This window comes from Nematostella vectensis, chromosome 13 (assembly GCF_932526225.1).
Source record: "Nematostella vectensis chromosome 13, jaNemVect1.1, whole genome shotgun sequence".
NCBI lineage: Eukaryota > Metazoa > Cnidaria > Anthozoa > Actiniaria > Edwardsiidae > Nematostella > Nematostella vectensis.
The window spans coordinates 12660695-12675864 of record NC_064046.1 but is presented as its reverse complement, the minus strand read 5'-3'; the positions used below and the strand labels follow the sequence as shown (position 1 = coordinate 12675864).

At 38.3% G+C, this 15170-nt stretch overlaps 1 protein-coding gene across 1 annotated transcript; it reads left to right on the top strand.

Moving 5' to 3' along the window:
• The first annotated feature begins 5776 nt into the window (after positions 1-5776).
• On the top strand, positions 5777-9793 carry LOC125559121. Its single transcript, XM_048721101.1, has 3 exons — positions 5777-6411; positions 6544-6642; positions 7110-9793. The coding sequence occupies exons 1-3, from the start codon at positions 6184-6186 to the stop codon at positions 7251-7253; spliced, it is 471 nt and encodes a 156-aa protein (XP_048577058.1). The 5' UTR covers positions 5777-6183; the 3' UTR covers positions 7254-9793.
• Positions 9794-15170: the final 5377 nt, after the last annotated feature.

Sequence of the window (15170 nt, the reverse complement as noted above, 5' to 3'; positions counted from 1 at the left end):
TCACGCTCTTCTCACGCGTAAAGCATGCGTTGATCTGGTTTTTATTTGTCTTCTTTTAATCATGACCGTTTATCCGTTCAGCGCGGTACAGTGGGTAAAAATCGAACGCATACTCTTTGTTACATCAATTCAACGCGCGCGCGTTACAAACAAGATTTTTAAGGATGTTGATAAGTTGTTAACTCCCTATTTGCTGTTAACGTTTCAAATACAATGGTATATTTGCAAGAAATATTTTGAAATAACCCCCCACTTTTTATGTAAAAATAATGGATTATAAGTGCCTAAAAGTTAATCGCTCTAATCGTAGTTAGTCTCCCCTACTAACTATGCTTTAATCTCTGGGAAATCAAGTCAATAATGTTTGCGGATGATGCAACCTTTTTTTCTTCATAATCAGGATTCATTAGATAAACTCCTAGCGCAGCTTAATAGGTTTTATTCCTACTCACTCTTAAAACTTAATGTTACCAAATCTAAAATTGGTTGGATTGGGGGAGGCGTTGGACAATCAGATGAAAATATGTTTTAGAATTATAATTTTAGAGTTATGAATCTACATACAGATAGTGTTAAGATCTTAGGTATCTCCTTTTCGCATAATGAAGGTTTGATCAAGAAGCATAATTTTGATAGGGTGTTAGAAATTTTGAAAACAACTCCTAATATATGGAGGTCAAGGACTCTCACACTAATGGGGAAAGTTATAGTTGTACGCACGTTGGCTTTATCTAAGATATTATATGTGTGTTCAAATTTACTCCCGCCACCTGATTTTGCGGCAAAGGTTAAATCAATCATATTAGATTTTCTCTGGAATGGTAAAAAGCCAAAGGTAAAATATAAGACATTGATAGCTGACCTAGAGTTTGGAGGCTTACGTATGCCAGATATAGATGCGATTGTACGGCGAGGCAAATACGATGGGCAGTTAATTGACGACACTGTTAAAACATGGAAGATTATTCCTAACATACAGCTATCCTCAGTTGGTGCAGTTATATGATCACGGGATTATCTAGAAGAATACGTCAATGAAAAAGTGGACAAATGGGTAGGCGAGGTTACAAAGCTAGCAGAATTTGCCCTCTCGCAACCACAGGCATGCTATGCTGCATATACCTTCGGCCTGAAACATCGCCATACTTATTTTCTAAGGACTCTGCCAGACATTCAGGATTCACTAGAGGCGCTTGAGAACGCGATATCGAATGTGCTCATTCCCGCAATCACTGACCATAGGTGCAGTCCGCTTGAGAGAGACGTTCTTGCCCTACCCGTCCGTCTAGGGGGTCTAAGCATGACAAATCCATGTCTTATAGCAGATATAGAGCTATCATCTTCTGTTAAAGCTACCGCCCCACTTGTCCGACAGATAGTAGTTCAAAGTCATCAGTTGCCTGACGATTCTGTTGTGAAGTAACTACAGCAAGCTGTAAAAAGCGAGAGGGCTGAGGTACTTAAGGAGATAGCAGATGGCATTAGGGACGAAGCTCCGCGGAACATCCACCGCGCACTAGATCTTGCCGCAGAAAAGGGATCTTCAGTGTGGCTTACAGTGGGCTACAACCTAAACAAGGGGGAATTTCGCGACGCCATCAAACTACGCTATGATTGGCCCATAAACGATATCCCCACTACTTGCGTGTCCGGGGACAAGTTCACAGTAGATCACGCGATGATCTGTAAGCGAGGAGGATTCATTTCCCAGCGCCATAACGAATTAAGGGATCTGGAAGCGGATCTTCTGGATATGGTCTGCAATGATGTAAAGATCGAGCCTGTCCTGCAAGATATCACAGGGGAACAACTCGGAAGAGGATCTAATACTGCCCCAGATGCAAGACTAGATATACACGCGCGGGGTTTCTGGGAACCACAAATAGCAGCGTTCTTTGATGTCAGGGTCTGTTACCCTAATGCTGGCTCTTATAGGGACTTACAACTACACCAGATTTATCGCAATCATGAGAACGAGAAGAAAAGATTATACTCCCGAAGAGTTCTTGAAGTTGAACAAGGAACCTTTACGCCTTTAGTATTTACAAGCACTGGTGGGATGGGTAAAGAATGTCTGCGTTTTCACAGTCGCCTCGCCGAGCTGCTAGCTGTTAAGAAGGGAGAACGATATAGTAACACTATAAGCTGGATAAGGGCCAGAGTCTCCTTCGCCCTTCTCCGTTTTGCGCTTGTCTGTCTTAGAGGGTCAAGGGCAAGAAATTACAGATTCGATTTGAAGAACACTGACTTTAAAATTGCCAACTCTGAAAGCTCGGGTTGAATAAGATTAATGTACTTTTTAGTTTTTAGTTTTCTCGATATTTTAACACTCCATACTTTTAGAATTAGTTTTTTGCTTTTAAATTATATTTACACATTGTTATCATTTATTGAATTCATCAGTGTTTAACCAAAAATTTTTAATGTCAAAAAATGTGATTGTAGAGAATTGTACATAGATTATTAGATTTTATAAATTATTGTTAATAAAGATATTATTATTATTATTATTATTATTATTATTATTATTATTATTATTATTATTATTATTATTATTATTATTGTTGTTGTTGTTGTTGTTGTTGTTGTTATTATTATTATTATTATTATTATTATTATTATTATTATTATTATTATTATTATTATTATTATTATTAAAATATTATATAATAATAAAACCAATAATCATATTTACAAATTTCGATAGGAATATTTAACATTTCTTAATATTAACATTATTATATCATCATTATTATTATTATAATAGTAATAATAGAATGAACAAAAATGATAATAATAATAAAAATAATGATAATAATAATAATAAAAATAATTATAATAATAACAATAATAATAATAGTGGTGATGATGATGATGATAATTTATTAAAATTTCAGAAAAAAATATATATACAAATTAATATAAAAAAGAAAAATTATTTACAAATGTGGCTTATTTGTATTGTATTTGAATCGAGAATATCGCTTTATTCAATATCGTTAGATCGAGGTAATTTCTTATACATTGTATTCACTGTATTTTTCCGCCGGGAACAAGAAACGCCAATGTAAAATCGAGGTTCGACTCTATAACAATTTAGATAAAATCGGTCTGTTACAAGATAAAGGCGTGTAGATATCGTTCGAGAATGCTAGGAAAATGTCCATTTGCTTTGGGTGGAAGCCCGTTGACACAAAGTGTCCGGTGCTTGAGCGTTTACTTTGTCATTTCAGAGTTCACGCTTGCTATTTTTCGGTAATTCATCTCATCATCATTTTGTTTTGCATCTGGATGCCACGTGTAAAAGGTTGGTTACATAACCATGAAAGGCCAGGATTTTTATGTAATTAGATAATTGAGAGCTTAAGCAAGTCAACACGACGAACGGTATCAAAATCGGCGCGCGCGCTCACGAATAGCTGAAAAACGGCGTTGACGTCCGTGACCGCGCGCACAGAACGTAAAAATAGGGAAAATGCCGTTCGAGATTTCCTGTCACGCTTGACAACTGTTGGGGCACAATACAGAAACATTAAGAAAATATGGAGGGGGGGGGGGGCACAATACAGAATAAGAAAATATTGGGGGGGGGGGTGCACAGCCACGCCTCCTTATAATTTTTGAAAATATTGGGGGGGGGGCACGTGCCCCAAGTGTCCCACCCCTTGCTACGGCCCTGCTTGATTTCGAAAGTCCGCCCTCTAGCAAAATCACCACAGCGATCCGATTATTTCGAAAAAAAATATTTTCTGATAGTCTAAAAAAAGAAGACATATATATAAGGCTGTATAGAGAAGTGAAGGGAGAGAGTATGACTCACAGTGAGGGACCGACAATTTGACATCTGACGGGTCGAGCAGGCGATGTACCCTTATACGATTTATACGGTATCTAGATTAGGGGAAACACGTGTAACAAATCTATATCCATCCCACGTCAGGGGCTCTGGTGTATTCTGATTTTTAATTAGTTTTACCCCTTAATTGAAAAGCGTTTACAGGGCCTCTTTTTTTCAAAAGTTCAAGTTCTTTCTTATAACTTGCAAGCATAAACGCAGACAATGCGCCATTTCCATAACGGTACCTTGTTCATGGCGTCAGAAGGCAACTGTGACGTCGGTGTAATGGAATTTTGATTGTATCCAAAAGAAATGGAACTGCGACAAAATCATGATGTCGACCGAAACTTCTCTCGATCAGCTGCAATTGCCCGCACCTCCTTCCATGTCCTCCACGCACCCGGCCCAGTCCCTCTCCTGCTTCGCGGTCCTTCGCCAAATTGTTTTGGGCTTTCCTCAGTCTCGTTTTCCCTGGAAGGGGGGGGGGGGGGTGGGCATGTCATAGCTACATAACAAAGGCACTCTCGATCTTGTCTAAGAACAACGCCTTTCATTTGACATCTCTATTTAACTTCCCTGCTAAGCACCCCCATGTTATTGGATAGGAACTGGAAGAAAGTTTGCAACAGGAAGAGTTGCAAAGGAACTTATTTGCATCGTGTTTTCGTGTCAACCGATCTTGAGAGTAATCTCAAAACCTGTGCGGAAGGAAAAACTGTAAAAATAAAATAAAACTATTATTAATCGGAGAACGTCAGATTTTTCGTGCTAGTGGAATTTCCTTGCCTACGTTGAATAAACTATAAATCTTATCCAAACCCACATAAAGAACATAAAGGACAAAAAAAACATTTTCGTGTGAACGAATCATTAAGATGGCCCGCGTTAATTAAAGGACTGCTTTCCTAAAAATCACGCATTTTCAACCCGCTCCCATATGATCATTATTTACGCGATTTCTTAAATCTTTTCAAATTCTAAAAGGTTGGCGCTGTTTTCGCATCATGCTGGGAGGTGTTGTACAGTACAGTAATTGGCCAACATTTTTTATCTTTTGTTCAAAGTAGCGTAACAGTGCTAGCGATGTTGACGGATGTTTGCGTTGTTCACGTCGAGCTCATGAAGTTTAGAAATGAATTTCAGAACAAAACTATATTCTTGGATAACAAAAAAAATTGTGATATGAATAATTATTATACCCCCTCTCTCGTAGGCTCATCTTTGGCTTTGATGAAAGCTTCTTTCGTTTCATGACAACTCATCATTACATAACAAGTAAAACTACTTATATAAAACGCTTGTAAAAGCTTCTTACATAACATGTATGATCAGCTTCTCTTCCCTATGATTATGGGGGTATCAATAAAATCAGCTGTGCACAACACGTGACACTTCGTGTGCCCCACAGGCAATTTTTTTTAAGAAATTAAATAAACATCAATTAAATGAAACAGGTGTATGATATCTATTTAATTACAAGTGTCTGCAACATAGATATAAAGAAATAAAAATAATTCATATAACACTTTCTTATTGTTCAGAAATTAATTTTGAAACTTCATGAGCTCGTCGTGAACAACGCCAACATCCGTCAACATCGCTAGCACCGATACGCTCCGTTGTACTAAAGATAAATAAAATGTTGGCCAACTACTGTACAATACCTTCAAGCATGTTGCGAAAACAGCGCCATTTGGGCCATCAATGCTGGCTGCTTTTTCACTAAATGTTGGTGCTGTTCGCAGGCGGCTTCAGTTCCCTCGAAAACACAAAAAATTTAAGAAGATATACAGAAGGGATTTTTGTTGGAAATAGACGAAATGGAAAATAATGATTGTATCACCACTTCCCCCCCCCCCCCCCCACTGATTCCTCCCGCCTTTTGCTTTTTTTGGGTACGAGATTTTTTTCGAGCTAAGTCAATTCTTTATTGGTAATGGTTCGTGTAAGAACTACGGTACCCTGCGGCAACGCATGCGCAGAAGTAGCTATAAAACTTCAGTAAAATCCTGCCCTCTGATTGGCTAAAATACATCTTCGGGTGTTTTCCGTATCTTATCCATTGATTGACAAACATTTAAATTAAGAATAAAACAAAGGTTGGATTGTTACAACTTATCCCCGAGTTTTGTCCGAATCGTATGTTCGGAAGTTACATTTCCGACCTAGCGCTCACGTCGCCATTTTGAATTCTACATGCTTCCTCCTCGATATATTAAGACAAGTCTCTCGCTATTCATTATCTCTTCGAAAATAGTTTGAAAATCTATTGTATATATTTTAAAGAAACGCTTCTGAGTTCTGTTTGCTTGCAAACTTTGTCCGAGAAGTTAGAAAAGCTTGTCATGGTGTTCAAAAGGCAGGCATGTTGCTGCCCAAACCACGAGGCTTGGTGTGGCAGTAAGCCTTCAGATGTGGAACAGAGGTCCCTGAGAAAGGCGAACAGAGTAGAGAAAGTTTTCTTGGAGCTAGATGACAAAGGCAAAAAGGGCTGGTCTAGAAGCATTTGTATGTACTGTCGACAGCGAGTCGATTTGGAGCTTGGAAACAAACGCATGAAAACTTCACACGAGGTAAAAAAAATGATCTTTCTCAAAGTCAATGTTCTGTCGCTTGCCGTATAGATTCTGCTGTTTCTGTACTGTCTTGACCAGTCTTGATCCTCCTTTTCAATTTGTTATTTATTTCGAAAATCAAAATTGCAGAGCTGTAGAGATGAAACTGCCTCAAGTTCCAGCGTGTTTTTCCAACCGGAAACCTCTGAGACCAGCGCCGCTGCTGAAGCCGCGTTAGAACCATTCCAGGTAAAAAATCCATAGGTCAATAAGTACTTGAGAGACAAATAATTGGTTCAGAAGGGAACGAAATATTTTACTCGTTCTATTTTACTAAAAGAGTTTTATTACGGGAAGTTGTCATTTGAGTTTACGATGTGAATATGTAAATATAAGTTATGTGAGCCTGATTTATAAGCTGGGTGAAATGTAAATACCAACAAGCCCGAATGTATTCCATGAATGTAGCGAAACATCCTGGGGTTTGACACCCTGAAATTGAGGTACAGCAAACTCCCGTCTAAGTGAAAGAATTGTAAGCAACGATGTCTTTCTTAATTTTCATTAGCTGACAGCCCTTGTAACACTGTTTTTAGTTCCTGACGTGTCTGCTTCTGAGGAAGTTGACTGTAGTTGCCTTGTATTTTTTATAAGTTCTGATATTCAAGAAATGAAGTTGAGAAGGAATCTTAAGTTTGTGTGTACTTTTTTTACAGGACATTGAGGAAACCTCTGCACTAGGGCAAATTTTGCCGTCATCAGTTGATGCTGTACGACTCATGAAAGCATCAACTAAACTAAGAGACATAGAACTAAAGGACATAGAACTAAAGGACATAGAACGATACGGCGTTTGGTGAAGCGAAGATATTTTTTTAGAAAATTGTAAAATATAAATATCAGCAATAACCCGCAATTGTCAGTAAGAGCAGTGGAATGCTTATGCGGATGCAAAAAGCTGAAAGAAATAGTGAATATAAATGCAGCCCGTCTGGAGCCAGAAGAATTACAATTTCTTCGCAGAAATTTTCCGTGAGTCCTCATGGCCTACTATGTATCGAAGACGGAGACCCCGATTATAAGCTGGACACTCTCGAATTCATCAATGAGCTTATGGAACAAACCTTGCTTGCGGCTTGTTTTAAGAAAATATTGTGCGTTCTGTCTGTGTCGATAAAATAATAATTAGAGGACTGCTACTACTGTGAATTCCAGTAAACTTTATTGCTGTGGCTTGTATGCGATAATAGTTGTATTGAGGATCGAATAAAGCAAAATTGGTAACTTTATTTAAATGCGTGAATCGTTTTAGTTGTCAATCTTAACATGAAAATCGTTGTCAAAAATCTTTGAAAGAAAAAGTGACTTTCTTTGGAAAGCTAAATTCTACCACACTAACAGGCTTTTGGAAATGTGAGACCGTATTTTCACACGTTTAGCCAGCGGAATGTTTGCTTTGGCAAGAGACAAAGCGCAAAATTGTAATAAGTGAAGTATAAAAAGTTATTAGCAGATATCCGAAAGGGATTTCTCCATGCTCCGAACATACGATTTTAACAAAAATGCAAAGGTTGAAAGCTTTCTTACTTCGAACCTAAGCCCCCTAATAAATATGAGTGCAAGAGCACTTATTTCAGAGAAATGTGACTCCAAAGTTCAAATTTGGCGGGCAGAGCGTCTTGAACCAATAAGCATAGCAATATTAATTAGATTAGTTAAAAAGATAACGAACCCCTATTGCCGCAGGACCTATCGATTCACCGTAGTTCTTACACGGAGCAAATAAAGTTGATGCTATTATTGTCTTTCTGTTGGATGACAATTTATTCGGAGTCTTCATAATAAATTTTGCCAAGGTCAAGCCTTTTTTGTCGCACATATCACAAAATGTTTTGCGTGAGTACCCTTAATCCAAGCCATAATTTTGTAAATGATATTTTCCAAGGTACAGGAAGTAGCGGATTAAGGAAAAAACACACAAAACTCAGTAAACATTCGTATAAAATTGTTAGACTATAAATATGCATGATGTATAGAATTGCTAAAGTTAAAAATAGACATTACATAAGCATTGTTTGGTTATACAACAAAAAAAAGATTATAACCTCATTAAGTTTTACTCATTTGAATTTGACATATTTTTGTTTTGATTGAGTCAAAAGACTTTCTCCCCTGTTCTTTCTAGAATCTTCAACATTTTTGTGAGCTTAAGTACTTGAGTTTTTATTCAATGCCGACTAAAAGATATCTTGTAGCGCGCAACAAACAAATTATCGAAAATATTGATAACTTAAAAACAAGCATAGCCTCCAGCAAACGTGACGCGTGCCGGAGCGGACGCTCCCGTCTTCTGGTTGAGTGACCTGGCCTGGATTAAGCTGAGCAGCCTGGCCTTAATATGAGAGTATAAAAGCCGACCTCCTATGTAACTCGATAACAGATTTGATCGCTTATATTAAGAGTGTTACGCACATTCGTTTGATCATAAAACACGAGCCGCTCTCTGTTTATCTAAGAAAACATTTGAATCGTCGACTGCGAGGCATCAAACGACAACAAGGAGAAAAAAGAAAATATTTATCCTGAGGTTTAAAGAAAAAAGTGTCAATTTAAGAAAAAGGAAATATGACTAAGACCGATGCGTGCGGATTCTCCAAGCGAATTAATTACACCAGTACATTGAACCAAGAAGATTACAGAATCGCACAGATGGCCTTTCCGGATTTTTTCCAAGAGAAAAACGAGGAAAAGAGACAAACAAAGAACCCAAATAAAATAGACATTCCTTTCGGCGAGAAAGAAGTCGCACGAGGGAAACAAAGACGAAGACGAAGCACGGCCGCCATTCTGGGCGAAAAGGATGTTAACCTAGTGGAATGGCTTAGAAAGGAATACGGAATGTAACGGATCCAATCGGTACGTGACATAAGGGGCACGAGGAACGCTAAGCACTCTTAAGACAAGAGGGACACCTGATGTCATCCAGCAAAAATGAGCACGAACTTTAGAGAGAGAGTCAAGGAGTTCCTTGAACAGCGAAGATGATGGAGTTCCCACCGTTTAAAAACAGGAATTCAAAACGCGATTTTTATCGCTAAATGTAACGCTGTTATGACTAAAATTCCAAGAACTTGGATATCGAAGCATTGAAAACATCCTTTTATCTGCCGTGGTCAGGAAATTCATTTCCTCGGTTGTTAGCACTCGGAAAACCGTATCGAGTATCGTGAGAGGAGAAAACCACAACATTTCACCAGGCGCCATAGGTTAAAAGAGGTATTTAAAAACAATGTTTTGATAACATGGACACGATATTTGAACGTGATACTGAACCGAAGTGTACGGTCAAACATGATGATCTGTAAATATTCTTTTTAAATAAAACTTGTTTGATCAAAAATTCCTTGGCTTTATCTCAGCATGATTTTATTATGCCTACGCACAAGAATTCCGATATGCTTTGTATTCACTTGAAAAAGAAATGAAAATAATTATTCGCGCAATTTATGTATTATACTAAGTTCGCGCGCTTTTGGCTGGTTGAGAATGAAATGAGAGAAAAATAGAATCGGAACGCGTGCTACCAAGAGTTTTGCCACCCTTCCTCCGAACCAACTCACAAACAGTAAAAAAATCACTTTAGATCAAGCATGAAGAAAACTTCGTTTCCCAATGTGCTTGTTTCCACATTTCTTATCTTATCTGAAAGATTTTTTTTAAGGAAGTAATATGATGCATACATTAACTATGGCGGACGGTCATACTCATGACCTTCTCTGATTCATCCTGCTCAAAGAGCGACATAAAAATCTATTTACAACATTATTGTTGCTGTTTGATTCTCTCAACTCCTTGGCTAGAATCATTGCAGCAATGTTTGATGTTTTTAAACAGTCGTTTTAGATCATTTTGGAGTTTTTCTATGCAAGCGCAGGAAATTGCAAATTAGCGCCTGGTTCATGACAATAAAATACAAAGTTAGGGGTAACCTATAAGGCATTTATTTGTTTGTTTTCATTCTGCCTTCTGTCACGAAATATACCTAGTTTATCACGAAAAACGTCTCATTAGATCTCAAATGAACGTAATATTTGCCAACTTATTTACAGGCTAAAGTCAGGCAACCAGGAATGAGTGGAAATTGTTTCTATTTTATTCCCCCTAAATTCACCCAATTCAAGATATCAATATTTCTATGCTGGTAAAAGGGCTTTTTGTTCGCAGGGATATCAGATAATAAGAACAAAAAGTGTAGAGTTTGGTGGAGAGGGCATTTGAGGGAAGAAAAATAATCGACTACCCAAGGTTTAATTTTCTCATTTTTCAATAATGATCACAACAGGTGAAATTATTGCGTGTTTGAGTGATAAACTTTTTTGGTGCTTCATACCACCAACAAAAGAGGGATTATTTGGTTACTACAAACGCAATAACAGTTCCTGTTTTGAATCTGAACACAGTAAAGTCGTGAAGTTTGCCACATTAGGATAAGGAAGAAAATCCATCAGAACCACGAAAAGTGAAAATGCGGGGCTAAAACATCTCGATCTCCACCATAATCCTTGTAAAATGTGTGTGTACTTTATAGGAGGATCTTTACGGTCAACATACTAAAAACCAGAAAAAAATCATTGCGTGCGACGAAAAACAATAGTTGTTTCTAAAACGAAATCATATTCAAGTTATCAGAAGCAACTTTGACAATGATCCCATAAATATTTGCTTAATGTATTTATTCAGCTTGGGATCTCAAGGATGTACCTTTGGTCTGAGTATTATAAAAGTTCAAGTCCGTGCGTCAAGTTTTGGATTCCGAGCATTTAGCGCTCTCGAGTAGGGCACGCTTGTTTGAGCAAACTCATGATGTGTACACTTATTTCACCTTTGTGGCGGCACTTTTAGACTCTTAGGTGATCTTGCACGTGCAACATGTATACCTTTTAACCGAATCTACATTCTGCACATGATATGATTTCAGGAAATTTCGATATTTTTTGCTTATCTAGAGGATAATTTGTTTTACAAATCACCGCGCTTTCCGCATATCGGGGACATGCCTCACGATATTGGGTCGAAACTCGTCAACATCAATTATAATTTTAACTCTTTTAATGTTATAAAATACTATTTATTGCCTCGACTGGAACTGCCTTTATCGACTCCTTTTATAGCATAAAGAGATAAAATTGTTAAAAAGGTGATAGTAAAATACAATTTACTTTTTATTGCAAAATTATCGCTGATGTTTCCTTACTGCTCGCTTCGCCTACGCATTTTCCGTAACAAGGTTTTCTTGCTTCTAGCGATTAGAGATTCAAGATTTCTTTTTTTTTTCTGAGAGGAAATGAACTATCTAACAAAACCGAAAACATGCTTTGTACTTTGTACTAACGCAGTTGATAATTTGCAATACGTGATTTCCAACCATGGCGAGTAATCTCACTGATGTTTTCATTATTTTTCTAGCCCATTCGATTTAATTTTTCTTCATAGTGAACGAAAAAAGAACAAAAAACTATAAGTATGTAAATTTTTCGAATTGCACCTTTAAGCTCCTAAAAGCATTTTTATAATTAAAGCTATTATACTTCATCTAATTATTTCGAGATTATTTGTTCTTTTTTACATAAAAAAATCAACTGTTTATTTTCCTGCCTGAAGCAAACCTCTACACACCGCGTTGTGTTTCATAGTGTCATAGGGATTACCGCTACCGGAATTTGTTTATCACGTCAATCTGGCGGCCTATTTACATGGTACTCAGTATGCAAACGCACAAAACACCTTTTTGCGGTGCCTTTACAAACAGTTCCGCCTCAGAGCCGAAGATCATCGAAGCTGATCGATGGTTTTTTATCTTGTTTACAGCTTTGTTGGCAAAACAATTACATTTCGCCCCCTATTTGTGACACTGTATCGTCTCGTACATAAAATTTCCTGGCATAACCCCTCCAGATGTCACATCTAACTCAAACGTAGGCGTTTCGCGTGGAGAGAAACGATTAATCTTTTCAGAGGCACTATTGCGAAACCTTTTAGTGCAGTGTAAGGGTTTCCCGAGCACAACTTTCGATTATGATTGGATGATCTTTTGCCATTTCTTGTTATCGAAGAGCACAAAAATGAATTGAAATAGCCAATCTATTCGTCCCCAGCTCTCTTGGCTAACAGGCTTAACAACACGAAAATGAAACAGCAATGCAATTGGGGGGGGGGGGGGGGGGGGGGGGGCGAAGCCAAAACTCGGAAACGAAATCTTTACCCTAAATGGAATTTTTTTTCCCGCAAAAGCAAAATTCAGGGAAGGGGGGTAGAAGTGGTCGGGGGGAAGGGGGTTGGGCTGGTTCTGATTTCGAAGGAAGGGAAAGGGAGGTTGACAAACATGATACAAACAATTAAAAAAATGTATAGTATCGTCTTTTATCGAGTCATCGATTTATACATGTTACACTTATTACATTATAAGTCATACTAATTCAGTACCAGTACTGCTGGCTGTGTGCAGCGATAGACGGGAATTCTTAATGAAACTGACCGTGAGGGGCTTGGGTAAGGCGAATGGATGACTACCGAGTACAGTACCGGGGAATCCATAACAAAACGAATACCCGAATTTGAAATTTGAATAAGTAACCTGATAACTCCCCAACGCGATCATCGATATCAATAAAAGGCTTCTCTAAAATCTCGTAATCACATTTGGCAAAAATCGAAAACAGAAACCTCTAGATTTCTTAGGAAATCCAAGAAAGATTTAGTAATAAGGAAGTATGATATTAATACCCCGTTTAAACGTAACAAATACTCATTACTAGGCTTACCAATATCATTTCCCGTCTCATTCTATTATTTGTATCAGCTCGTCTGATAGCTTCGTTGATTGGTCATGACGGAAATTACGTCTTTTTGCGAAGTAAAAATTTAAAGAACCCTCGAGAACCCTTACAGACAGTGCTAACCCCAAAGGGTACGTGAGAGAAGTCTAGAGTATTATATTGGTAATCTGTCATGAAATGACTGCGATTTCTTCTTTTAAGTGCCGTAGAAGATATCGATATCCCCGAGGAAAAAGACACCTTTTACGCGATAATTGCAAAAATAGCCGACGAGATTATTTTTGAAAGTAGAATAACCAGTTTTAAAGCATCACATATGAAACAAAAGTCTGTACAGTATTGATTATGGGTATGGATGACTTTATCTTAATTTACAAAAACGTAGGAAGAAATCACCGGACAGCCTCTATCTGCTGGTGTGCGTCGGACCTTGTGGTCTGCGTCGACAGTTGCTTATGAAATTAACCCTCAAAATGAGCGCTCAAAATCGCTTAAACGTGAAAATAATAGACAACTACAAGTACTACATCAAGTTGGATTGAATTTATTGCATTTTTATGGAAGAATACTAGCATAAAGTAGCAACTCCAAATGTTCTCTCTTTTAACGGTCAATGAGCCGGTCGGTTCAAATTGCTTGGGCTACCTGTGGTAAAATGAGAAGCAAAGCCAGAACTTGTGTCTCTATATAATAGACCCGCGCTCTACGAAACTCTGGCGAAACAAGTTTTTACAAAAGGATCACTCTCCAAATACTATGCTTTTTCCTTATGATACCTATGGCTGTGCCATCCCCCCCCCAGCAAACCCTGGGTACGCGCCTGTAAAAGTGTCTAGGTCAAGAAGGGATAAATGTGTGTTCACAATTTTCTTTAGCCCTGGGGGGAGGGGACAATACCAAACGACGTACTACCACAGGAATCCCGAGCGACTGTGTTTCTTTTCTGCTGCTTTCTGGGCAAAGCGATGCCTGCCGAGGAGGCTAGGATTTGTGCCGTCTGTGGGATACAGAATGGCAAAAGTAACACAAAAAAATGCTTTAAGCCCCCCCCCCCCCGTTTTGAGCCAAAAACTAGATGGCGCAAACGCGGGTTTTGATGATTTGGGGGGGGGGGGGGGGGTGCGCAGTCATCGGTACCACATGGGAAAAGGATAGCATTGGACGATCCTCGTCCATGCACTCGAGGGCGTCGAGTTGGCATTACTTATTTGTTGTTGCTTATTACGTAGAATTTTTTTCGCAACTTCCTTCGACGGAAAGAAGAAGTCACTATAGAGACAGTGGTATTCATGAACTCTTTCCGGAAATAAAAAATCACAATCAGTTTATAAAACTCTTTCCGTAGGAAGAAACTAGAGATATTTGTATTTTGGAACTCTTTGAGGGGGAAGAAATTACAATCAGTTGCTTACAGAAACTCTTTCCGAAGGAAGAAACTAAAGAGACAGTTGTATTTTGGAATTCTTTCCGAAGAAATTGAAATCAGTTTGTTTGAAACTCTTCCTACGAAAAGAAGTTACAGTCAGTTGCTTAATTAATTAATTAATTAATTACAAATATTTCCGAGTGAAGAGTCAATCAGTTGCTTATAGGAAATATTTCCGAGTGAAGAGTCGAAATCAGTTTGTTCAGAACAGATGCTGTATCGGCAAGGTTTCAAATATCGGGGGTTGAGGGAGGTGGTGCGTTACAGAAACACTACATGGGGCACATACAGACACACTATAACAGGTCCTTTCCTTTTAATTATTTTTTTTAAACTATTGGGGATAGGGGGGGGGGGGGGGGGGGCGCTTCCTATTCCCTTGCTTCGGCCCTGTAAAAAAATCTTTTACAGAGGCACTTGATTACATTCCATTAATTAGTGGGAGGGCAAAGGTTAAGTACAATATTTCAACAATTAGTGTGCGCGCGCCCCCCTTACACACTTAGTAACGATCT